Source organism: Poromitra crassiceps (assembly GCF_964638095.1).
Source record: "Poromitra crassiceps genome assembly, chromosome: 2".
In the NCBI taxonomy this organism is placed as follows: domain Eukaryota; kingdom Metazoa; phylum Chordata; class Actinopteri; order Beryciformes; family Melamphaidae; genus Poromitra; species Poromitra crassiceps.
This window is the reverse complement of record NC_139624.1, coordinates 85473774-85501280: the sequence shown is the minus strand read 5'-3', so window position 1 is coordinate 85501280 and position 27507 is coordinate 85473774. Positions and strand designations below refer to the sequence as shown.

General features: G+C 45.1%; 1 protein-coding gene across 7 annotated transcripts; it reads right to left on the bottom strand.

Annotated features, from left to right (window-relative positions):
* Positions 1-493: 493 nt before the first annotated feature.
* trpc1 (transient receptor potential cation channel, subfamily C, member 1) lies at positions 494-24783 on the bottom strand (the record flags this gene model as incomplete). Of its 7 annotated transcripts, XM_083632184.1 has the most annotated exons (13): positions 494-795; positions 4276-4470; positions 4696-4897; positions 5127-5311; positions 12479-12628; positions 13252-13391; positions 18627-18963; positions 20139-20334; positions 20589-20720; positions 22591-22793; positions 23143-23244; positions 23671-23825; positions 24618-24783. In XM_083632184.1, the coding sequence occupies 13 exons, from the start codon at positions 24781-24783 to the stop codon at positions 568-570; spliced, it is 2391 nt and encodes a 796-aa protein (XP_083488310.1). In that variant the 3' UTR covers positions 494-567. The 7 variants fall into 7 exon arrangements, with proteins under 7 accessions (XP_083488310.1, XP_083488311.1, XP_083488313.1 ...); XM_083632185.1 differs by lacking the exon at positions 23143-23244 and having other exon boundaries at positions 24618-24696; XM_083632187.1 differs by lacking the exons at positions 12479-12628; positions 23143-23244 and having other exon boundaries at positions 24618-24696.
* Between the last annotated feature and the right edge of the window lie 2724 nt (positions 24784-27507).

Genomic DNA, 27507 nt, shown 5'->3' with positions numbered 1-27507 from the left:
TGTGACTCTCACATGGACTGATGGGTCAGGTGTGTGTAATGTGACTCTCACATGGACTGGGCCACTGGGCTTAAACAATACACTGAGTTTTGCTTTTCAGACGCATGTGGAAAAACATCCATTTCCAGGGAGAGAAATATACAAATAACTGCAAATCTCCAATGCAGCATTTAGCAAAATCAGCTCTTTCTTGCATCAAGGCAATAGCCACAGGAGGCACAATTTTTCATAAATCTTTATTAGTTTTGTGTGTGTGTGTGTGTGTGTGTGTGTGTGTGTGTGTGTGTGTGTGTGTGTGTGTGTGTGTGTGTGTGTGTTGGAAAGATTTTTTTATTTTTTATTATTATTTTTACAAAACAAGTTGAATAGCTGAATAATACTTAGGGGGCCTGAGGCTGGAGGCTTTGGTGCAGAATATACATTTTCCTAGTTCCAGGTTTAAAAGTGACAGTCAGAGAGCAAAGTTTTTTTTAAACATGCTCGGGTCGGACGTTTATCCCAGATAAATGACAAGCAGAGGTGTTGTCAACGGAGGAGGGGGTAAAGAGGGAGGGATGGCCGAGTCTTTTAGCTCCTGGGGTAGAACATGGCGTACTTGGAGGTCCGGAAGCCCAGCAGGTCCCGCATCTCGTTGCGAAACTTGGAGAGGTCCTGGCGCAGGTCGTTGAGGTTTTCCACCGTGGCCTGGTCTGTGCTCTGCATCTTCTGCCGTGTGGACGTCAGGTAGCGGTGGACCAGACAGCACATGATCTTCTGATAGTTCTCATCACGCTTCTGCTTCAGGTTCTTCCACTCCTGGATGGAGAAAGACAAGGAAAGGGTTCAGATCAATCAAGCCCGGATTAGCAACTATATGGGCAGGGTGAGTGCCCTGGGGCATCAGCTGCCTTGGGGCATCAGCCAAAATGATTCTGCAGCTAATTTTACTGTCTTTCAGGTTCTTTTTTGTGGGAAGAACCATCAGAAACATGACTTGAGGGGGTCTCTAAGATTAGGGCAAAATAATTTAATTTATACATGACAAATACATTTTAATGCCCATAAATCAAGTAGGTCAATAAAGTGCACACACAGTGTGTGCATGTTTAAAAACCTGCTCTGTCTGTGATTTTATAACAAGGATGCCAAAGGAGGAGAAAAGGCAAAAGATCCAAAACTGAGTCCAACTTTCTCTGGACGCAGCGCTGCTTCACTGCTGTTTCAGAGACACTTTATACTTTGCTCTTCAATGATGATTCATAACTTCTTTGTGATGGAAAAGTGTCCAGATCCAACGCCAGGATTTAATTTGTGATGGAAAAGTGTCCATATCAACAGCAGGATTCAATTTGGGCACATAAGGCATCAGTAGCGATGGGATGCTCTTTGTGATTGAGGCTGATAAAATGGGTGTATTTCATATTAAAAGAAATCTTGCCTAGTGCAGCTTCAGGTTCTGATATTAAACATCTTGCCTAGTGCAGCTTCAGGTTCTGATATTAAACATCTTGCCTAGTGCAACTTCAGGTTCTGATATTAAACATCTTGCCTAGTGCAACTTCAGGTTCTGATATTAAACATCTTGCCTAGTGCAACTTCAGGTTCTGATATTAAACATCTTGCCTAGTGCAACTTCAGGTTCTGATATTAAACATCTTGCCTAGTGCAGCTTCAGGTTCTGATATTAAACATCTTGCCGAGTGCAGCTTCAGGTTCTGATATTAAACATCTTGCCTAGTGCAACTTCAGGTTCTGATATTAAACATCTTGCCTAGTGCAACTTCAGGTTCTGATATTAAACATCTTGCCTAGTGCAACTTCAGGTTCTGATATTAAACATCTTGCCTAGTGCAGCTTCAGGTTCTGATATTAAACATCTTGCCTAGTGCAGCTTCAGGTTCTGATATTAAACATCTTGCCTAGTGCAACTTCAGGTTCTGATATTAAACATCTTGCCTAGTGCAACTTCAGGTTCTGATATTAAACATCTTGCCTAGTGCAACTTCAGGTTCTGATATTAAACATCTTGCCTAGTGCAACTTCAGGTTCTGATATTAAACATCTTGCCTAGTGCAACTTCAGGTTCTGATATTAAACATCTTGCCTAGTGCAACTTCAGGTTCTGATATTAAACATCTTGCCTAGTGCAGCTTCAGGTTCTGATATTAAACATCTTGCCTAGTGCAGCTTCAGGTTCTGATATTAAACATCTTGCCGAGTGCAGCTTCAGGTTCTGATATTAAACATCTTGCCTAGTGCAGCTTCAGGTTCTGATATTAAACATCTTGCCGAGTGCAGCTTCAGGTTCTGATATTAAACATCTTGCCTAGTGCAACTTCAGGTTCTGATATTAAACATCTTGCCTAGTGCAGCTTCAGGTTCTGATATTAAACATCTTGCCTAGTGCAGCTTCAGGTTCTGATATTAAACATCTTGCCTAGTGCAGCTTCAGGTTCTGATATTAAACATCTTGCCTAGTGCAGCTTCAGGTTCTGATATTAAACATCTTGCCTAGTGCAACTTCAGGTTCTGATATTAAACATCTTGCCTAGTGCAGCTTCAGGTTCTGATATTAAACATCTTGCCTAGTGCAGCTTCAGGTTCTGATATTAAACATCTTGCCTAGTGCAGCTTCAGGTTCTGATATTAAACATCTTGCCTAGTGCAGCTTCAGGTTCTGATATTAAACATCTTGCCTAGTGCAGCTTCAGGTTCTGATATTAAACATCTTGCCTAGTGCAACTTCAGGTTCTGATATTAAACATCTTGCCTAGTGCAACTTCAGGTTCTGATATTAAACATCTTGCCTAGTGCAACTTCAGGTTCTGATATTAAACATCTTGCCTAGTGCAACTTCAGGTTCTGATATTAAACATCTTGCCTAGTGCAACTTCAGGTTCTGATATTAAACATCTTGCCTAGTGCAACTTCAGGTTCTGATATTAAACATCTTGCCTAGTGCAACTTCAGGTTCTGATATTAAACATCTTGCCTAGTGCAACTTCAGGTTCTGATATTAAACATCTTGCCTAGTGCAACTTCAGGTTCTGATATTAAACATCTTGCCTAGTGCAACTTCAGGTTCTGATATTAAACATCTTGCCTAGTGCAGCTTCAGGTTCTGATATTAAACATCTTGCCTAGTGCAACTTCAGGTTCTGATATTAAACATCTTGCCTAGTGCAGCTTCAGGTTCTGATATTAAACATCTTGCCTAGTGCAACTTCAGGTTCTGATATTAAACATCTTGCCTAGTGCAACTTCAGGTTCTGATATTAAACATCTTGCCTAGTGCAACTTCAGGTTCTGATATTAAACATCTTGCCTAGTGCAACTTCAGGTTCTGATATTAAACATCTTGCCTAGTGCAGCTTCAGGTTCTGATATTAAACATCTTGCCTAGTGCAGCTTCAGGTTCTGATATTAAACATCTTGCCTAGTGCAACTTCAGGTTCTGATATTAAACATCTTGCCTAGTGCAGCTTCAGGTTCTGATATTAAACATCTTGCCTAGTGCAGCTTCAGGTTCTGATATTAAACATCTTGCCTAGTGCAACTTCAGGTTCTGATATTAAACATCTTGCCTAGTGCAACTTCAGGTTCTGATATTAAACATCTTGCCTAGTGCAGCTTCAGGTTCTGATATTAAACATCTTGCCTAGTGCAACTTCAGGTTCTGATATTAAACATCTTGCCTAGTGCAACTTCAGGTTCTGATATTAAACATCTTGCCTAGTGCAACTTCAGGTTCTGATATTAAACATCTTGCCTAGTGCAGCTTCAGGTTCTGATATTAAACATCTTGCCTAGTGCAACTTCAGGTTCTGATATTAAACATCTTGCCTAGTGCAGCTTCAGGTTCTGATATTAAACATCTTGCCTAGTGCAACTTCAGGTTCTGATATTAAACATCTTGCCTAGTGCAACTTCAGGTTCTGATATTAAACATCTTGCCTAGTGCAACTTCAGGTTCTGATATTAAACATCTTGCCTAGTGCAGCTTCAGGTTCTGATATTAAACATCTTGCCTAGTGCAGCTTCAGGTTCTGATATTAAACATCTTGCCTAGTGCAACTTCAGGTTCTGATATTAAACATCTTGCCTAGTGCAGCTTCAGGTTCTGATATTAAACATCTTGCCTAGTGCAACTTCAGGTTCTGATATTAAACATCTTGCCTAGTGCAGCTTCAGGTTCTGATATTAAACATCTTGCCTAGTGCAACTTCAGGTTCTGATATTAAACATCTTGCCTAGTGCAACTTCAGGTTCTGATATTAAACAGAATCTCTCTCTCACCTTGAGGCTGTTCTGTCTCTTCACCTTGCCGGTTGAGCTGTGTGAACAGATCCATTTGCTCATGCTGGTCACCAAGTAGCAGACAGTCTTTGGCGAGGGGAGGATGTTGAATGGTGGTGGCATAGTACACTTGTCATCAAAGTAGCTCAGCCACAGTTTGGCCCGAGCAAACTTCCACTCCTTATCCTCGTGATTCTGCAGAATACCAAGAAACAACAGGAACGTCGAGAAATGCTGTGATTTGGAATACAGGAATGTGATCATGAAATGCACTTACTCACACTGTAGCCTTACACCCTTTATAGAGGAATTCTATGAAGGCAAAAACTTTCCTATACCAAGTTGGGCTCAAATTACCCTTGACTGCATTCAGAACACCAAAATAATTAACGGTATTCTGTGCCAGTCGTTAACACTTACAGCAATTTGTCTGAAGCTTTTATGGAGCATAGCCACCAGCAGCTTGGTCAGGACGATGACCACCACAATGTTGTAGGTGCCAATGATCATGGCACCCACAAACGAGCGCAGCTCCTCTGTGTAGGTGATGCGGGTGACAAACAGCGCGACGTGTGCCAGGGAGAAGATGTACCAGAACAGCGCATAGCAGGTCCCCATGAACCTGTAAGAGGGAAGAAGTTGGCAGCTGTCAGTGGCCATTTGGGCTGCATGTGTGACAGGTAATTTCACAGATAGATCATAAATCAGAAGAACTGTCAGGATGCAGTAAAACAGCTGTGTTTATACAGACCAGTATATTTAAATATATTGTCTGACATCTCTCAACATGCACTCTGAACATTCATCATCGTCATCGCTGTCCAAAATGATAGACTGAGGTTGGCCCATACGTGTGGAAAGCGTCATTGCTCTGCCGCCGGCAGAAGATGCCCTCACAGTCCTTGGCTGGGGTCTTGTCTGGGTCTTTCTGGTCCTTGCCATAGAGCTGGGTGAGTCCAATAGTGAAGGAGAATAACACCAGCAGGAAGAGGCCCAAAAACTTGCCAAAGTCCTGCAGCATCTGGCCCATAGAGATCTGGGGAGAGATCGATAAAGGCTCGTGAAACCTGCACTGCTGCACTCTAACCAACAATTAGGTCCGTATTGATGTGGAATTCTTTCATCCGAAACTTCTGGGGAAAATATAAATTACTTTAGGGATATTCTGAATAGTTTTAATCGTTTTCTACCAGCAATCCTCTTTAAAGAGCCAGCAACTTTGGATGGAACAAACAAATTGCAAGGGGGGAAATAAACTCAGGGGATAGCTAATGTGTTTATCTCTTATGTCCTGTACATCAACATTTCTTTCAGTAGGCAAATCACATTGGCCTGTGAGTCATCCATCAGAATATTCGATTCTGTACAGTACAGAAGTAACAACTACATGTACTCTTGTTAAGTAGCTTCTTTGTATGAGTAGCTCTTTGAAGTGTATTTTGAAGTCAGTCGTTTTACTTTAACTTAAGTATATTTTGACCTAAGTGTTTTACCTCACTACCGTACATTTTCAATTGCCTCTTTTTTCTTCAGACAATTCAGTCTCTCTCCCTCCTCACAGATGCACCTTTTGTTTGTGAACCTGGACATCTCGCATGTTACAACTTGGCTGAAGGATTAACAAATGAGGGCAGTCATACGCCAAAGTCATATGCCAAAGTAAAAGTTAAAACAATCATTTATTAACTAAAACTATGTGGAAATAACTATACAAAATAAAAGGTGCATCAGTAAGGAGGGAGAGAGACACACTGAATTGTCTGAGGGCTTTTAAACTCAGGGAGCTAGCACACCGGGCCCAACATGTCATTATTATGGACTATCTGTCCTTTTTAGTTTTACATTGCACGGAAAATATTTTTTTTAAGTGACTTTTACTCCGAGTATATTTTAAAAGAGCTCAGAAAAACTTTAGCAACTGTAGGAGTATATTGTGACTGTCTACCCCTGATTCTGTGTAAGCAAATGTAGTTAAAAAAAAATCTTCCCACATGTTGTTAACTTGTTATTAAGCAGTCATCACTGGCTAAGTGGAAAAAACAAGCTATTCTGGTCATTGGAGTGTTACCTCCCTATCTGAGGAAAGACAGACAAACATGGAGGAAGCCAGGGAGAAGGCAAGAAGACAGAGAACGTCTTCTTGGATCAGCAGCCATCCCACTATTAATAGACCAGAGTGGCTTATTTGTTTACTAAGACCTAGAGATGCACTGACCAAGGTCAGAACACACACATGCAAACACACACATACATACACAGTGTCCAGTGTGAGGGATGACCACGCTCCCTGCTCCGCAAGGTGAATGGCGAGGGGAGTGTTTGCGCTGAAAGCCATGCCGGCTTGTTTGGGGAGAGAGGCTGGTCTATTAGCATGATTCATTCTCTTGTCATGTCTAAATCCCCCCAGTGTATTCCTGTCCCGCTTCCCACATATGTGATGTAGGAGCCCAGGGTGTTCTGTGCCTGCACAGCCTGACAGGTAGCCACTTCCTACATATCTGATGTAGGAGCCCAGGGTGTTCCCTGCCTGCCCAGCCTGACAGGTAGCCACTTCCTACATATCTGATGTAGGAGCCCAGGGTGTTCTGTGCCTGCCCAGCCTGACAGGTAGCCACTTCCTACATATCTGATGTAGGAGCCCAGGGTGTTCTGTGCCTGCCCAGCCTGACAGGTAGCCACTTCCCACATATGTGATGTAGGAGCCCAGGGTGTTCCCTGCCTGCCCAGCCTGACAGGTAGCCACTTCCTACATATCTGATGTAGGAGCCCAGGGTGTTCCCTGCCTGCCCAGCCTGACAGGTAGCCACTTCCTACATATCTGATGTAGGAGCCCAGGGTGTTCTGTGCCTGCCCAGCCTGACAGGTAGCCACTTCCCACATATGTGATGTAGGAGCCCAGGGTGTTCCCTGCCTGCCCAGCCTGACAGGTAGCCACTTCCCACATATCTGATGTAGGAGCCCAGGGTGTTCCCTGTCTGCCCAGCCTGACAGGTAGCCACTTCCCACATATGTGATGTAGGAGCCCAGGGTGTTCCCTGTCTGCCCAGCCTGACAGGTAGCCACTTCCCACATATCTGATGTAGGAGCCCAGGGTGTTCCCTGTCTGCCCAGCCTGACAGGTAGCCACTTCCCACATATGTGATGTAGGAGCCCAGGGTGTTCCCTGTCTGCCCAGCCTGACAGGTAGCCACTTCCCACATATGTGATGTAGGAGCCCAGGGTGTTCCCTGCCTGCCCAGCCTGACAGGTAGCCACTTCCCACATATCTGATGTAGGAGCCCAGGGTGTTCTGTGCCTGCCCAGCCTGACAGGTAGCCACTTCCCACATATGTGATGTAGGAGCCCAGGGTGTTCCCTGCCTGCCCAGCCTGACAGGTAGCCACTTCCCACATATCTGATGTAGGAGCCCAGGGTGTTCCCTGTCTGCCCAGCCTGACAGGTAGCCACTTCCCACATATCTGATGTAGGAGCCCAGGGTGTTCTGTGCCTGCCCAGCCTGACAGGTAGCCACTTCCCACATATCTGATGTAGGAGCCCAGGGTGTTCTGTGCCTGCCCAGCCTGACAGGTAGCCACTTCCCACATATGTGATGTAGGAGCCCAGGGTGTTCCCTGTCTGCCCAGCCTGACAGGTAGCCACTTCCCACATATGTGATGTAGGAGCCCAGGGTGTTCCCTGGCTGCCCAGCCTGACAGGTAGCCACTTCCCACATATCTGATGTAGGAGCCCAGGGTGTTCTGTGCCTGCCCAGCCTGACAGGTAGCCACTTCCTACATATCTGATGTAGGAGCCCAGGGTGTTCTGTGCCTGCCCAGCCTGACAGGTAGCCACTTCCTACATATCTGATGTAGGAGCCCAGGGTGTTCTGTGCCTGCCCAGCCTGACAACTAGCCACTTCCTACATATCTGATGTAGGAGCCCAGGGTGTTCTGTGCCTGCCCAGCCTGACAGGTAGCCACTTCCTACATATCTGATGTAGGAGCCCAGGGTGTTCTGTGCCTGCCCAGCCTGACAGGTAGCCACTTCCTACATATCTGATGTAGGAGCCCAGGGTGTTCCCTGCCTGCCCAGCCTGACAGGTAGCCACTTCCTACATATGTGATGTAGGAGCCCAGGGTGTTCTGTGCCTGCCCAGCCTGACAGGTAGCCACTTCCTACATATCTGATGTAGGAGCCCAGGGTGTTCTGTGCCTGCCCAGCCTGACAGGTAGCCACTTCCTACATATCTGATGTAGGAGCCCAGGGTGTTCTCTGCCTGCCCAGCCTGACAGGTAGCCACTTCCTACATATGTGATGTAGGAGCCCAGGGTGTTCCCTGCCTGCACAGCCTGACAGGTAGCCACTTCCCACATATGTGATGTAGGAGCCCAGGGTGTTCCGTGCCTGCACAGCCTGACAGGTAGCCACTAGTTCCCACATATCTGATGTAGGAGCCCAGGGTGTTCCCTGTCTGCACAGCCTGACAGGTAGCCACTAGTTCCCACATATCTGATGTAGGAGCCCAGGGTGTTCCCTGCCTGCCCAGCCTGACAGGTAGCCACTAGTTCCCACATATCTGATGTAGGAGCCCAGGGCGTTCCCTGCCTGCCCAGCCTGACAGGTAGCCACTTAGTTACTGTACAGCAGAATGTAGAAGGGGCTTGGGGGGGGGCTGATGTAAGTAGTTGATGGTACCACACACACATGCATCCCAGTGTGCCATCAGCTATGGTTTATTACCCCTGTGACAGTGAGGTTAGGTCTGTGGGCCACAAGTGAGCTCATTCTGTAGTCTGTACACACTGGTGATAATAGCCACTAGAGCTGGGTATCACTACTCAATACCTTTAAGACATGGGCATCCACACTCTTTTGAATGGGGGCCAGATTAGATCATGTGAAGATACCTGGGGGCCAGCTGCTTCTCGCATCATATGGGTTATAAAAAAAAGATTTTGTTTACCGTCTGAAAACATTAGTTCGGCCTGCGTTGTTCCTACTTGTTGCTTGTTGACAAACTGTATAATAGTGCTGTCATCGTTAGGTGAGTGGAAAAAATGCAAAGTGAACCTGCTTGATTAACCAATACTGTGTGGAGGGCCACGTATAGTATATTTTCAGAGACAGACCACGGGCCGTTTAAAATAGGTCTGGGGGCCGCAATTGGCCCCCGTGCCGGACTTTGGACATGCCTGCTTTAAGCCAAGGTATCGACTGAAATAACCCAGTACCAAGTAGTATCCAAACATCTCCAGTCAAACGACCAAGAAAAAAATGACTATCTGATCTGTATGGTTTTGCTCGCAGCCAGTCACCGCAGGCATCCTTTGATCTAATGCAACGTGTGATCGGCCCATGACCGCAGCAGCTACACCCCATAGAGTCTGTGGTGGTGAAGTCAAGCGCAGTGTAGTGATGGAGTTGGCAGTTCAGCAAGTAGAGGGAAAAAAGAGGTATCCAATGAAGCACTCTATTGGTATCAGTATCACTCAGTCATTCTTTCCAACCTCAGCAGGGGGTACCAACCAGTCTGAGTTGGCTTCTCCAGGAAGGATGGAATAATCAGAGAAGCGTTCATTACTACAAACCACATAATGACTGACTGTCTGTCTGTGTGTGTGTGTGTGTGTGTGTGTGTGTGTGTGTGTGTGCGCGTGTGTGCGTGTGTGTGTGTGTGTGTGTGTGTGTGTGTGTGTGTATGTGTGTGCGTGTATGTGTGTGCGTGCGTGCGTGTGCGTTGTGTATGCGGGTGCACGGGTGTGTACGAGCGCAAGTGCGCCGCATGCTCACTATATCACAAGTGTGTGGAAATGTGTGTGGGCGCGTGTGCATTACGTACGGAGGTGTGTCTGCCATGTGAGTGTGAGTGTGGCCACGAGTACACACAGCCACTTCTATTTCCAAAGCTAATAACTTTTCCATCCGGCCAAGCCAGACGGTGATGTCACAGAGTGAGCGAGTGAGGGGAGAGAGAGGGGCATGAAAGAGAGAGAGAGAGGAAGAGAGAGGAAGAGGATGTGTGTGGGCGGGGTGGGGGCGTAAGATGGTAACAAACAAAAAAGCATTCGCTAACAACCTACACTACAGGATAGTCACGCTGTTTAATAATCCGACCGCAAACAGCTCTTCACCATAATGACAGGAAGACATCCCTCAGAGTGGAGTGAGCTCACCGCATACCTGACAACTGCTTTATGTAATAAAAGGCCCACATACTCCTAACAGAGGAAATATGAAAGTGTAAGGATGCCAGCCAAATGGCAGCCGTCAGATAGCTGGCAAGCATTAAGATCTCCCTCTGCCAGCTGGACGGCCGTACAAAACGACGGGCTCGACGGGCTGATGTGATAAAAAGGGACACCTATGGCACTGAGATTGCCGAGGAATCTGAGTAGAATATTCAAACCAGACTTTTGGCCAAGCCTGGAGGACAGAGGGAGGTGGAAAAAACAATGAAAAACAATGGCAGACTGAGAGACATAAACACACAGGCACTTTCGCTCACTGTTGACTTGAGAGAGAGACTGATTGATAGACAGACAGACAGACAGCCAGACAGACAGCCGGCCAGCCAGCCAGCCGGCCAGCCGGCCGGCCAGACAACCAGACAACCAGCCAGCCGGCCAGCCAGCCGGAGCAGCTATGGGGCTTTAGGCTCTGGCATGGCCTGCATGATCTTGCTTTATTTTCACGATTCAAATGGCTCCCATTCACTTTTTTAATTTCTGCTTATTGTTTCCTGAGGAGAAATCATAGAAGACAGAAATCAACAAACAACCACCATAAATTGGTTACAGCCGGATTGCCTCATTAGAACATGTAGGGGATAGACTGGAGAGTACAATGGCATGTATGTAGTTAAGTTGTTTATTAAACAAGGTGTCAATTAAATTTAATAAATGACAGGATTATAAAAAATATATATAGACAAGAATGTTCCCAAACACACCAACTTTATTCCTGTGCAGCCACCATTAAAATTGCTGGTAAGATGACTGCATATACAGTATATCTTGCTGTTTGGGGCAGATTGCAATAGAGTCAGTCAGGGAAGCAGTGACAGTGTGTTGTGGGCTTATAGTCAGTCAGCTTCTTCAGCTTTAAATAAGCAGTGTCTAAGCTGAAGATCTCTCTACAAATCAACTTTTTTTCTTCTTCTGAATTCCCCGCCCCCCATTTTCTCCCCAATTGGCCAATTCCCCCTGCTGCCCCGGTCGCTGCTCCACCCCCTCTGCCGATCTGGGGAGAGCCGTAGACACACGCATGCTTCCTCCGATAGATGTGCAGTTGCCAGCCGCCTCTTTTCACCTGACAGCGAGGTGCTTCACCGGCAGGACGTAGCACGGGGAGGATCATGCTATTCCCACCAGTTCCCTTCCGCCTTAAACAGGTGCCCCGACCGACCAGAGGAGGTGCTAGTGCAGCAACAAGGACACATACCCTCATTCCGGGTTCCCACCCGCAGACATAGCCAATCGTGCCTGTATGGGCGCCCGACCAAGCTGGAGGTAACACGGGAGGAGGGGGGGGGGGGGGGAGCGAACCTGCGACCCTCGCGTTCTAGGCAGGGAATCAACCGCTACACTACCCGGACCCTCTAGAAATCAACTTAACTGAAGGCTCCCATTCATTTTGACGATTAAACGATGATTGCGGTACGGCCATGAATATGATGCCTGAGCTGCTAAGCATTATGATGTTGTGTTGGGTTGATTATGAGCAGAGCACATTCGTCTAAGTGCCTCATTTCACTGTGCTTATGATGATGGCGATGATAGTGCTTAGACATCTGGTGTAAGGTTTTGTGTATGTTTGTCCTTGAGTGTTCACCAGAGAGAGAGAGAGAGAGACTGAGAGTGTGCGTGTGTGCGTGCGTGCGTGTGTGCGTGTGTGCGTGTGTGCGTGTGTGTGTGTGTGTGTGTGTGTGTGTGTGTGTGTGTGTGTGCGTGCGTGCGTGAATGACAGACAAGGAAGGAGTCTTTTAAGGAGGACATTAGCCATTTGCTGGAAGCTTTCATCCAAAGTGCCTTACGGCGCCCTGAGTGCATATTTATGACCCAATTTCCCGACGGGAATCATTAAAATGTCATCTTATCTTCTATTTGGGGCCTAGGTGGTCCAAACCCCTAACTCTGCCAATATTAGTGCTGTGCTTTAACCACTGAGCTACAGAATCAAAGCCACTCCAGTGTGCGTGTCCCTCGCCTATGTGGTGCTGTCCTACCTGCAGTGGGCCCAGTATGGAGCTGGTGGTGTACATGAAGAAGAGGCGCAGGTAGCTGAGGACATTGGCGAAGGCGAAGAGCCCCTCGGCCACCAGGATGGGATGGAAGGCATCCCAGTTCTTCCTCTCCGTGTCCCCCACATTCTTGAACTACGGGACAGACAAGACACTTTCACAGACATCCACTTGACAACTAAAGCAGGTCACAGTATGTTTCTAAACACCATCCGATACAATGACCAAGTGGAAAAAGAGCATTATTAAAGTTGCTGAAATAGTTCCTGATATTCTTTTCAGACCAATAAAATGAGGAGTTTTGCTCTGAGCTAAGTCATCAACAAAGTGACATCTACTCTTCTGGAAAAAAAAGAAAAAAAGAAGTATGTCATGTTTTAAATATTACATAAAAAGGTACATGACAATTACATTGACTGTTTCCTCTATGTATGAGATATTGACCCCCCCCCCCCCAACTAAATGGATATAATAGTGTTTTGAAAATTAACTTTTCGAATCTAATGTTTTACTTGATCAGTTTGCAAACTTTAATCTTGCAGTACCTGCAGGAGAAACACACAAATACTTACTAATGTGGTTTGCAAGACTGTGAGTTTGGATGCAAATCTAATTTATTTGCCCTTCATATTTTGCAATGTTCAAAGTTTTTGGTGCTATTATTGTTTTTTTGTTTTGAGATCTTACATTTCTTTGCATTTTTATTCTTGTACAATATTCTTTCCATAATCTCTTAAGTGTGGCTTGTGTGAAGGTACCTTGCTGTTTGCCACTATCTTGAGGGCAAAGGTTGCCAGGTAAAGTGAGTTCATGACGAAACTCAGCTGGTTTCTCGACTCTTCCAGAAAGTCCTCCAGCCCCTCGTACCACAGGCGCTTCACGTCCGACCACACCATCCCTGGGAGAGCGGGAATTTAACATCACTACACCCACATACGCCATCGCAAGATGCATTTCTCTCAACCCCAGATGCCGTCATCATTCCTAACATTTTACAGTCTCTCCCACATTCAACAGTGTTGCAGTAAGTCATCGCACAGAGAGACCCACATTCAACAGTGTTGCAGTAAGTCATCGCACAGAGATACCCACATTCAACAGTGTTGCAGTAAGTCATCGCACAGAGAGACTCACATTCAACAGTGTTGCAGTAAGTCATTGCACAGAGAGACCCACATTCAACAGTGTTGCAGTAAGTCATCGCACAGAGATACCCACATTCAACAGTGTTGCAGTAAGTCATCGCACAGAGAGACCCACATTCAACAGTGTTGCAGTAAGTCATCGCACAGAGATACCCACATTCAACAGTGTTGCAGTAAGTCATTGCACAGAGAGACTCACATTCAACAGTGTTGCAGTAAGTCATCGCACAGAGATACCCACATTCAACAGTGTTGCAGTAAGTCATTGCACAGAGAGACTCACATTCAACAGTGTTGCAGTAAGTCATTGCACAGAGAGACCCACATTCAACAGTGTTGCAGTAAGTCATTGCACAGAGAGACTCACATTCAACAGTGTTGCAGTAAGTCATCGCACAGAGACTCAGATTCAACAGTGTTGCAGTAAGTCATTGCACAGAGAGACTCACATTCAACAGTGTTGCAGTAAGTCATTGCACAGAGAGACTCACATTCAACAGTGTTGCAGTAAGTCATTGCACAGAGAGACTCACATTCAACAGTGTTGCAGTAAGTCATTGCACAGAGAGACTCACATTCAACAGTGTTGCAGTAAGTCATTGCACAGAGAGACTCACATTCAACAGTGTTGCAGTAAGTCATTGCACAGAGAGACTCACATTCAACAGTGTTGCAGTAAGTCATTGCACAGAGAGACTCACATTCAACAGTGTTGCAGTAAGTCATCGCACAGAGACTCAGATTCAACAGTGTTGCAGTAAGTCATCGCACAGAGACTCAGATTCAACAGTGTTGCAGTAAGTCATCGCACAGAGAGACTCAGATTCAACAGTGTTGCAGTAAGTCATCGCACAGAGAGACCCACATTCAACAGTGTTGCATTAAGTCATCGCACAGAGACACTCAGATTCAACAGTGTTGCAGTAAGTCATCGCACAGAGACCCAGATTCAACAGTGTTGCAGTAAGTCATTGCACAGAGAGACTCAGATTCAACAGTGTTGCAGTAAGTCATCGCACAGAGACCCACATTCAACAGTGTTGCAGTAAGTCATCGCACAGAGAGACTCAGATTCAACAGTGTTGCAGTAAGTCATCGCACAGAGACTCAGATTCAACAGTGTTGCAGTAAGTCATCACACAGAGACACACACATTCAACAGTGTTGCAGTAAGTCATCGCACAGAGACACACACATTCAACAGTGTTGCAGTAAGTCATTGCACAGAGAGACTCACATTCAACAGTGTTGCAGTAAGTCATTGCACAGAGAGACTCACATTCAACAGTGTTGCAGTAAGTCATCACACAGAGACACACACATTCAACAGTGTTGCAGTAAGTCATTGCACAGAGAGGCACAGATTCAACAGTGTTGCAGTAAGTCATTGCACAGAGAGACACAGATTCAACAGTGTTGCAGTAAGTCATTGCACAGAGAGACTCAGATTCAACAGTGTTGCAGTAAGTCATTGCACAGAGAGACCCACATTCAACAGTGTTGCAGTAAGTCATCGCACAGAGAGACTCAGATTCAACAGTGTTGCAGTAAGTCATCACACAGAGAGACCCAGATTCAACAGTGTTGCAGTAAGTCATCGCACAGAGAGACACAGGGGAAAACGCGCCTCTACGAGACACAGAAATTGAAGGATGCTGAATCTATGTGAGCTGTGGGATTTAGGTGTGTGGAATTTAAAGACTCTCTGGGTCTCTGTTACAGATGTTAGATGGATGTCTGCGTGTGGGTTTCCAAACAGAATTTTATCAATTCTAAATATAATGGTAATACAAGTGTACAAGCTTTGACGGCCAGGGACAACGGAGCAGACTTGGACCTGGTTGGTCTGCTATTGGTCTTCCGTGGTTTACACTAAAGTGATGGTAAGCAGAGGATTGACAGGCTTGGGGGCAGAAATGCTGTCTGATATGGTCTCTCTGTTCTTAAAAGCCTCATTTGACCTTTAGTTTCAAATGTGAATTAGGTCAGTCTCTGAATAGCTTCCATTCATTTGGATTGTGCTTATTAGGAACTTGGGTTTTATTGGGTTTTTACTGTGGAAACACTGGATGCATGTAGCAATGCAATCAGACGCAGAGAGGAGCATTGAGACCCACAAACGCATGCACACACACACACACACACATGCACCCATCTGACTTCTCCATTAATGTGAGGTATCAGGCTCTGGGGAATAGCAGAATGGAGAGAATGTGAGAAATATGAGGGGTGTGGGGGGGCGGCAAAGAGAGATGGAGCGTGGGATAGACAGAGAACAATGGAAACTAAAAGGATGAAATGGTGCTGTTTGACTTGTGAGTGCCGTCTGTCTAGACACAGATCATCTAGAGAGGCTTCACTCTCTCAAAGCAGAAGCAACTCCCGTTCACCTCCAGACAACATGTGCCAGCAGCATCTTCTGACATCTTACAGAGGGAGGGACAGCAGGGCTGATCATTAGCAATCGTAATATACTTATGATTGAACTTATCTCAGGTGCTTTGTTGATGCTGGAGGGAGCTCGGAGCGTGAAATCTGCACCACATTACCAACCTGTCTCGGAATGAGACCGACTTTTGAAGAAAAACCGGCGAAAGTTTGCCAGAATCGATGGAGCTCTTTGATGTTGCAGTTTCGCACTGCTTTAAGGAATCTTTCCCCCCTCTAGTGGGCTTTCTGGCCATGTGGAAAAACCCATTACATTTCCATCTAATGACTCACTCAACTACTGGGCTCACTGCTGCAATATACAGAATCAATTGCAAATTACCCCACACAACTACCTTCATAACAATGAGTAATAGAAGTGAACTGTACCTACTTCCTTTCATTACCTGTCGGGCACACTTATTGCGATGATTTATCAAGCCGGCGATGCGAGCAGTGAAAGCTGGGGCAACGGGCCGTGGCTGCCATGCTTTGTGTCTGCTGCAAAAGAGGATGCTGCAACCAGGAGACAAATGTCTCCGCTGAGAAGCCGCGGCCATTAAGGCGATTGAATGATCATGCTAATGGTTTCTTGGCAGAAGTGGAAGGCAGAGACGCCCATCCCTCGAGAGCCAGCCAGTCTATTCCTCACTGTCACTAGCCAGCCTCATGCCTGTGTGTTTGTGTGTGTGTGTGTGTGTGTGTGTGTGTGTGTGTGTGTGTGTGTGTGTGTGTGTGTGTGTGTGTGTGTGCATGTGGATGTATTCTTGATATGTTATACGTATGTGCGTTTGTGTGCGTTGAATCCAGCGATAGCAGTACACAGACGGGCCAGAGGGAGGCATGGAGGGGCTATGGTTCCTTTCTATACAGTTCAATTAGAAGCAACACTGACAGATGCAATCCAGTCAAGCCAGGCTTTCAGCCCTACGGTATGAAAACAGCTGTTTGTCATGTTCTGCCTGATACAATTATGGATACAGGATACTGGACTCTGGCCAGACAATAACAGGAATCTCTCATTCTCACTCTGTTATGCAATGCATCGTTATTCTATTAGGTTCTAGTCTGTGGTGATCTTATTGTATTTTTAGTTCCATTCTGTGCATTAGGAGATAGATGGATAATGATTAAATTCCAGAAATCAGACTCTCTGGCACTAGTATATATACCATGGGAAAATAAGCTGCTTGGGTCATGAACAGAGGAACAATATATGTTATTCTTCTCTTGATAGAGACACTGCATGAAATAGGCCACGCTCATCACGGGGGAAAGCTCTCTGTTCACTTGCATACACCAGCGTCAGTTTCCTTGAAGTAAACATAGCTAAAAGCTGTTGTGTGGTGGGCTGCGCAGACAACAAATGTAAAAAAAATCGCTAGTTTTTTTGTACTCCCGAGCTAAACAACGAAGCAAATTGGCGAGAAGAAAAATGTGGATCTAGCTGTCAATGAAGTAAGTTGGAGTGTTCATCTTCCATATATATGATCTTTGTGTGCAACACGTGACATAGGAGAACGCCAGGATTGGGGGGAGTTTTTGTTTCCCCCCGTTTTGGGCGTGGTTTCTGAATGATGACGCGCTCCGCAGTGTCTCTATTGATAGTATTCTGTTACATTACCACACGGCCATCTTGGTCGGAAAATAACAGGTGATTGTAATCAATTAACAGGTGATTACATTCAAGTGACACAAACAGCCAATGAGCTGTGTGTATTGTAGTGCCATATTGGTAGGAAAATGCTTGTGACATCATGGGAATACTATGAATTGGCTATAGCTGAGCGGTCCATGGGAGACCACGGGGTGGGTTGTTGGGGGGGGGGTGGCTATTGGGAGGCATGCTGCCGGGGGGAGGGATGACGAGGGAGGGGGGATAGGGATCTATGTACTGTATATCTAAAACACTACTCATTTGTATCCGTTTCTCTTGTGCTATTTTTTTTTAATTAAAAATGTGTTCACAATTTTTTTTGTGATGATTTATTATAACTTAAATTCGGGAACAAGACCACGCCTCAAACTCACATTCAACTTCCGGCTCCACCCTACTTATACACGCCTATCACAACCTCTCCCTCTCTCACAAGTCTCAGTTCTTTCATAACACCCCTACTTCTCCTTCAGTAGAGGTACCAGGGGGTTTTGATGGAGTCAAGAAGAGTCCCCATCAGCGAGACAGTACCCCCACCCTGAGTCTACATTCCCTGGTTCCACAAGACAATCATCAACCCAGACTCATTCGACCCCCCTCAATCATCCCCAGTCTCTAAGCACTATCCATCCCTCCCCTCAACCATCCTTACATCTCATTACCCTCCATCCCTATCATTCACTCATTCATCCCTCCTCCCTCGATCCTTTCATCCCTCTTCCCTCGACCCCCTATCCATCAATAAATCATTCAAATATATTTGATTGTGGTGTGGTCTTAGTGAAATATACCATGGGGGAAAAACGTAGATGGTATTCGACCACACGCAGCATACAGCTACATACATACATCAACATTGTCTTTACTACACAAAAGCTCAGTTGAGGTGAGGTGAAAAGCTGACCTATAATCCAGAGGATGAGCAGGTAGTCGATCATCTCCAGCGCGGGGCCCATGGTGTTCTTCTTGCCCTCGTTGTAGACCAGCGAGTAGAGGTTGAGCAGCAGCAGGAAGGTGAAGTAGGAGGCGCTGTGGATGATGAACTTGACGAAGGGCGTGTGGATGATCTGGCCCACGCGGGAGCGTGGCACCAGCAGGTAACAGACCGACAGCAGCGGCCAAAGCATGGCCACGCTCAGCACGGTGGCCATCTTTAAGCACGTGTGTTTGCGTCGGTAGCTGGCCGTCTCTCCGAACCACACTGTGTTGAGGAACTGCTGGCAGTTCGACTGGGCCACAAACTGTGGAGAGGGAGGGGAGGGGGCATCGGGACAGGACAACAATAAAAGTGTGAAGGAGATGTAAATTACAAGCTGAATTCACAAATTCATGTAAAGTCCAGTTTTTTGTTTGAATTTAGAATGAGTAAAATCAGTAGAAGCCGACCTGTATGAGTGCTACTGCTTACTTGATCCGTGGGAGTGCTATTTCCAATCATGTGACTAACCATTAGATTTGAAATATTAACCAAATGGCATTGACTCTGTTACCTTAATATGTGATTTACCGGTGCATAGTTCCTGGTTTAAGTACATTGTATCCACTGAAAATGGTCTCTTGACACTGCACTGCACTTTTTGCACTTTGAAATAAAATGCATAAGAAACCTCTGACATCCTAAAATTTTTTTTTTTTTTTTAACTGTACATATTTCATACTAATTACTATGCAATTTACGATGTTAATGAATACACAATAAAAGCGTATGTCAACATCACAGTGATTTTCAGTGCTGTGGAATACAAAAAGCAACAAAGAGCCACTTTAACATTTGTACTTCTCTAAGAAGCTTTTTAGCAAGCATGAGTTTTAGTGTGTCATATATTAGACTCACTCCCAATAGTTGACGCAAGTGTAACTATTCTCTGCAATAAAATCCACCATAAACACATGGAAGTAGTCGGAAGTAAACAGGACTCAGGAGTACCTAAGTGGTTCTGATTTGCAGCCCTGAACGCAGCCTTATTAGCCTTATTCCTCCAGTCAGTAAACAAGCCCAGTATGATATACGACACAAACATTTCACACTGAGCCATCCCGGTTGTAAATTGCCCCACAGCTTCAAACATCCGGCCCTACGTTATCTTTGACTGCTATTGCCTGGAGGAAGTATTTTCTGCTGCCAAACTCATATTTCCTCAAGACAAGAACGTGCTGGAGCAGACGTGATGTCCAACATACTGCTTGAATTACAGTGAATAAAGGATAAAAGACAAAAGTATTATTTTCTATGCAGGAATCTGTGGATATTTCTCCAATCAAGACATCAGATAATCCATTTTAGAATATTGGTTAAAATAAATAATTGACTGAAAAAGCTGCACAACTCATCCATATCACTGCTTAGCCTGCTAGTTCCAAACTGTCTGATGCTCTGGATCTATGATTAACATGGTATCCGCAGCCTCTCTCTAACCTCTTTCTGGTTGTACTTGATGGCCAGTTTCAGTCGACTGAGGTTCATTCGCTCCTCCCGCAGGCCCCTCTTGTCGACGTGATCCTCGTTAGAAGTGTGGTTGAGAATTACTTCTAGTTCTCTGGAGTTTCGAGCCTGGGCCAGCAAGTCCTTGGCAAACATCTTACACTGCTTAGCCAGCTCCTCATAGTCATTCCTGGAGCAGGAAATTAGACACAAAATCAGGGCATTTGTTTTACACACGGAAAACTACAGGATTCAATATCTACTCCATACTATTGGGGATTCGATTTTTACGATGCAAGTGTGTGTGTGCGTGCGTGTACGTACATATGTTTGTGTGCGTGTGACAAGTTTCTGTGTGTGTGTGCCTGGGTGTTCGTGTGCAGGGAGATGAGATAAACGTGCTATGACAGGATCTAGACGTGCAGCAGCTGATCGCTATCGCACCTGAACTCCACTTCAACCAGGCTGAGCTCCTTGAGGTCTGTGCTCAGCTCAAAGGCCCTGAGGATGGGGTCTTCCTCAGTCAGCATGATCAGGGAGGGGCTGGCCAGGCAGCGGTAGATATCCAGGCGGAACCTGACCCAAAAAGATGGAGGGAGATGTAGAGGATATGATGGAAAAGATAGAGGCGTGCAAGACAAGACAAGACAAGAAAAACAGGGAGAGAAACAAACAAATGTCAAACAATCTGAAAGCATGCAGCCCACTAGCTCTCCTGTTTGTTCCTGCTTAAAAGCTCAAAGGCATTTGCAAGCCAGGCTGTGCGCTGATTCATTTAGCTTAGTGTGTGGGAAGCTACGCTGCCCTGCAGTGTGAATAAAAATGTCCAGTGGAGATCAGTGAAAACCTCATCTGTCAGTCCAAGATCTTATCACAAACCTAGAATCACTGCTTCGTGGAGGAAACTCTATATTTGCTGCTTTCCCTATCTGAGTAGATTTCACTCTAAATCCACTGACTACATGGAAAAATGAACATGCAATAGTTACTGGTCCATGCAGTGGTTCTCTATTAGCTTGATGGGTACTAACCAACACTGGCAGGATTAGAAGCCCCACTGGGGCCACCCATGCTAACTCGTGGTACTGTAAATACACAGAGCATCCACAAAAAGGCCATGTGCAAGATAGTAAATCATTTCTGTTCAGACAGTTGGGTGACACCGACCTGACATTCATCACTGTGATGCTATCATCAAAGCGATGCGCCCCCAAACAAACCTTTCCTAAACACGTCACTTGACAGTGACCAAGTGATTCATCGCTGTTTTTTGACCTCCTACTGTACATGCCAGAGCAAGGCCTAAAAATGACTGTCACGCGAGATAACACAAGCATCTTTTTGAAGAAGACGGCGATGTAGGCCATTCAAAAGAAGATTCAGAGCAATGTTTTCCCCCTCTCTCTCCCATTAGGTCAATGGGAGCTTTAAAGGGACAGCGCACCCTAAAATCCAAAATACATATTTTTCCTCTCACCTGTAGTGCTATTTATCCATCTATATCATTTTCTGTCAGTTGCCTGAGTTTTGGAGATATCAGCTGTAGAGAGCTTCTCTCCAATACAATGGAACTGGATGACACTCGGCTTGTGGTGCTCAAAGAAACAAAAAAATACATTTGAAAAACTCAACAGCATTGTCTCTTTCCAGAAATCATGACCCGGCTACTCAAGATAATCCACAGACTTTGTTGTGAGCAGTTTCATGTAGGAACTATTTTCTTTTGTAGGAACTAGCTAGCAGCTAGCGGGTGTAGTTCGGTCAAAATAAAATAATTCCTACATGAAACTGCTCATAACAAGGTTGTGGATTATCTTGAGTAACCGGGTCATGATTTCTGGAAAGAGACATTTGCTGTTGAGTTTATCAAATGTATTTATTTGGCACTTTGAGCACCAAATTCCTTGGCTTGGCCTGTTTTGCACTTTGCTGCTCACTCTTGCACTTTTTATGATGCTACCTTTTGCACTTTGTGATACCTGTTCATTGCCCTGTGCTTTTTTGTGCTTTTTTGTCTTATGTATGTTTTTAGCTGTAGTTTTATCTTGACTCTTAAGTGTTTGTTTGTTTTTAGCCCGTGTTGTTTTATGTGAGGATTTTTGTGCCTGTTTTAGTGTTTGTGTTGCACTATGTGTGTTTTTAGATCTGTCTGCAAACCAATTTCCCTGCGGGGACAATAAAACTACCTTTGACCTTTGACTTTGACAAGCCGAGTGCCATCCAGTTCCATTGTATTAGAGAGAAGCCAGAAACTCTGCTGCCGATATCTCCAAAACTCAGGCAAATAACACAAAACGATATAGATGGATAAATAGCACTGCAGGTGAGAGGGAAAATAGGTATTTTGGATTTTAGGGTGAGCTGTCCCTTTAAGGCAGCCCTCTGTGGAGAGCCGAACAAAATGACAAACGCTTCGTCCCGATGCCTCTGAATTCTGGTTCTGTACCTGGAGTGGCGCAGGCTGTCCTTTTTGTTCTTGGCGTTGCAGAGGGTGCACTCGCAGCCCACGGCATGGGGCCGGGGCAGAGAGATGTCCTGTTTCAGCAGCATGGTCAGGATCTCATAGTTGTTCCTATGAGCAGCCAGGATGACCGGAGCCACGTCCATGGTGGTCGAGTACTCCGGGTTCTGAATCCGCTGCATCAGTTTCTAACACGGAAGGAAAATATACTGATGACCTCACATCATTTAAAGTCAAATCTGCATTGTAAGTGGTTCCAAAAAAAGATGATCTGCACACTGGATTCAAGCTCCTTTCTTACTACTTCATGTAGTGCAATGCTACGTTTCAAGCTTAAGGTCTTTGTTGTGACTTTTATCCACTTGGCTTAAATATAGGTTGGATGTGCACACCTCTACTATCCTTTTCTTTCCAAATCTGAATTATACACAGCGAGAAAACTACTATGTTAGTGAAAGTAGTCTGTTCATTTTAGCATTTACACTGTGTCTTTGTTGAAACTCAAAGGCTCATAAGCAATAAAGAAAAGAGACTAACAGCGATAGAGGGCTTGGAGGATCTCCTTGGCCGGTGGTTGAGGAGGATGTCCACAGCTCCCACCACCTCCGAGTCTATGGCCACCAACAAGGCATCTGTTGTCTACAAAGAAACAAATGCATTGTTTAAGAACCTAGATCGGACAGCAAATTATGTGCAAACAAGCGCAAACTCGCAATAGCTGCGACCACATATGTGAATTCCTGAAATGCAGGATGGTAGGGGCAGCCCACCATTCGGTGCCACACAAACACACACCTTCACACATTCTCACACGCACGCACGCATGCACACACACACACACACACACACACACACACACGCACACACACACACACACACACACACACACACACACACACAGAGCCGCCTCCTAGGGCAAAAACTGTGGCCGCCAAAGGGTGGTGAACTTTTTGTCGACCAGCAAAAAAGGTATTGCATCTACGCACACAGCAGCAGGAAAGTGAAACAACAATGAAAACACTGAAACAGCCATGTCTTTGTGTATTAGCGCTCTGAGTCTCCTACCTGGCAGCCGTGCTCCAGGAGAAGCTGGAGGATGTCCAGGTTCTCGTTCTCGATGGAGATGGTGATGGAGTCTCGGCCCAGCACGTCCACACAGTTGATGTTGAGCTCGCCATGTCGCTTCTCCTCCAGCAGTTTCTTCACCATGTAGTAGTCACCTGGGAACCATGGCAAGGACAAACTCCGCTGTTATTAAGCAACAGCTCGTGAACAGCAATGGTATACTGGAAATTCTTACAGAGGCATACCAATAAGAACAATGAAGTATTATCTGCGGACGGAGTCACACAGACACAGACACGAGACACACACTTTCCATTCCAGCAATCCTCTAAATCTCAGCCCCGTAAAACAATAACATCTCCCTCAAAGGACAATTCCTGTTGCTGGGCCATGTTTAGGGAGACTTTATATGGTCATAGTTCCTGGCCTCTGCACCTAAACTTGCTTCTCTCTGTTCAATCTCATCAACTTCTCAGACATATTCACTTCCCACTGGGCTGGATAAGAATGCCACTATGCTAGAAATATCTATTTGCTATTACACACTTATATTTAGCTTATATATCTGGAGTGTTGCCTATAGTTTCCTTTCAGTTTGTTAGCTCTACTTTTCAAAGCCGTGTCAAAATTCAGGGAATCAGCAGGCAGAAAAACTTTGAGAGAAGAGCAGAGGTTCAGCTAAATATATCTTAAACCCGGGGGCAGTAGGCAGCTGTGTGAGGTATTCACTGGAAAAAATGTGGTATGACTGTGCTGCCGGGCTTGCTATATTATGACTATGCTTAAAATAATCTATCAGCCTACAAATCATAATGCATAGATTAGGCTACACTGACCTATTGACATTTGACACCATGTGTCAGGAATATGCTACAATTAGCCTACTACAGCTGGTGCACCTTATTCTCCAGATTCCACCAATGGCATGATCAACAACAACAACAAACCTTTATCACAAGCCAACAAGAAGAGCTTCTCGTCCAGCGTCGTTTTCTCCTTTACCTCTCTCACGTCTTTCAAGGCCATAAATGTATCCGGAGAGGACGCGTCGGTGCCCTGGTACAGAGCTGCCATTACGACGGAGAGCGAGTAGGGCAAGACACTGATGTGCATCCCACTAGAAACCAGCGACCATTTACACAAGAAAGCCCGTCCTATGGGATGACATTAGAGGAGGCCGTTTTAGCTGCAGCGGCTTTTAAAGCGTCGTCATGAGACAAAAACACAGTGGAGTCTATTATTGCCGTCGCATCTCTGTCGCGTTATGTTTCCTTCCGCGCTTCGTCTGGGTATAAAATGCTCTTCTTTGGCTAGCTAGCCTTTGCGTATTAAATTAGTTTACTCGTCAGGGGAAAATGCAGTGAAGCAAAAAGAGCTCATCTCCCTCGGCGTGTTGTTTACATGCACCATTTTCTCGCATCGCAGGCTCCTCGCGGTGCTTTGGTCCTGATGCTGCTGGCTGCTGCTGACGAGGCTCTTACTGCGCATGTGTGCTTCTCCATCTGCTCGCTCATTTCGCAGGCGCAAAGGCCTCGGTGCTTCATGGGTGCTTCACATTACATAAGACTGCTGTTCTGTGCATTTTTTTGCACTCATCTCAATGGTAAGCTACTGTGCGATGTTGGGCAGAGCTACTAGACTAGAGATACTGCAATACATCACTTGCTTCAAAATATAAACAAACAAAAAAAAAGGCCCTAAATGTGTTTAGGCCTAGATGTAGGCTACATTAGAGTAAAATATGTTTTGGACCCTGAAAATGCATTTTACCTGTGTTGACATCTGCAAGTGCATCCAAAATATATTATTTATGAATGCATTTTTTAGGTCATGTTTTGTATATTTTGAAGCATTTCTCTAAACATTATTCTGAAGTAGGCTATGCTATGTGAAATTTATTTTCTGCAGTATGATTCTGCACAGCTGCAGCATATCTCCCCACATGTAACGTATTCATAGGCTACCAATGTGATGTTCTAAAACAAAAGAGTGGAGGGGGAATATATTGCAAAAATGGCTTATCTGCTATGCTATCTGCTGTGTGTGTGTGTGTGTGTGTGTGTGTGTGTGTGTGTGTGTGTGTGTGTGTGTGTGTGTGTGTGTGTGTGTGTGTGTGTGTGTCAGTGGACACAGGCTACTTGCATTATCATGAAGGCACTAAATTACTTGGATATACATAGTGTGAAAACGGAGAGAGGGCAAGTGATCTGGGTCTGTAGGCTACTGTATAATATACATAATAGGCTATGAGTAGACTCATATGGGAGATATTATGTGACAACCCTCCCACTGGTCCTGTCTTGCAGGAGCCTGGTGGTTGGGGTCATTAAGCTGATTGAGTGCACCTGGGCCTGGTGCACTCATTGGGCTCTAAAAGCCTGCAGACCATTCAGTCGCTCTCCCTCCTTACCTGTGTGCACCTTTTTGTTTTGTTCTTTTTGTTTGTAGTAGTTTGTGTTGTTTAGTCCTTAATTTTAAGTGATGGATTATTATTATTGTTATCATTTTGACTTTGGTGTGTGACTCCCTCCGTTGGGTTGTAACAATATTCTTTACCTAAAACGGAAAAAACTAACAAAGGAACAAAGGTGAGGAAATAATGGTCTGCAGGCTTTTATAAAGCCCTGATAAAGCCCAACAAATAAACCGGGCCCAGGTGCACTCAATCAGCCTAACAACCCCCCAACACACAGGGCCAGAGGGAGAGGGAGGCTCATCACATAACTACAGCACTGTTGACTACATTGTTACAGATCCAGATCCACTGCATATCTGAGCCGTCACAGTCAGCCCATTATCACCTTCTCAAACCACAGCAGAATCACCAGAATCTGTTTAAAATGCTCAACCAATAATCACAGAGGGATGGAGCGCAGTAACCATACTGTAAATCACTCCAAGTGATCTGCAGAGCAAATACAATTAAGTCTAGAAGATGACCGCAAGTTCAGAACAACCACACTCAAGCTATTCTGAGTGTGAGCTATTTCCCTGACACCTGGACCCAAAGACTAATCACACTTAAAAATGGCCATAAACATGACCCAAACAACAGAGGCGTATGTGTAAACAGCAATAGAGAAGGACTTGCTCTATCATCAACACATACTTCAACTCTTTTAGTGTAAATAAACTGAGAAAAAAGTCAAATTGGCTTTATTCTAAACTGCACATCAGATCATATCTAGCCTTGACGCAATTTTCTTCTGTTTTGTTTATTTTGAAAGGGCATTTGAGTCAGTTTGGCATGAAGGCCACCTGCTAAAAAATATTGGAAAGTAGTATTGGAGGAAAACTTTCATAATCTGCAGTCAGTTGGAGCCAAAGGAACACACTTATTCCTCCTAGAACCCTCCTAGAAGAGGCATGCAATGTTGCAACCTCAGTCTCACCTTATTATTTTTTTATACAAATTTATACATATTTATACAAATGAATTATACAACTCTTGCATGCCAATGATTTGGCCCTGCTATCCAATTCAAAAGAGGCACTTCGATCAGCAGCTCCTATATCAGCTTCACTAATTCTGTCAGACCTGGCCCTTGACAGCATGTGTGTTACTGATCACATCACTGATGATATCATTTGTCCTCAGGGTTGTGAGTCAGTCAGTCAGTCAGCTTCAGACAGATCCAGATTTAGGCCAGCAGCCAGCTGCCTGGCAAAAAGACCAGAACAATCATCTTCCAAAATAGGTCCTTGTGTCAGGGAAACAGACTTGGGCTTTATGAAAATGGAACACGAGTACACATATCTAAGCTCTACTGGGAGCTTTAAACTGGCTGTCAATAACCACAAAGAGAAAGGAAGAATACATGCAATCAAAAAATTACC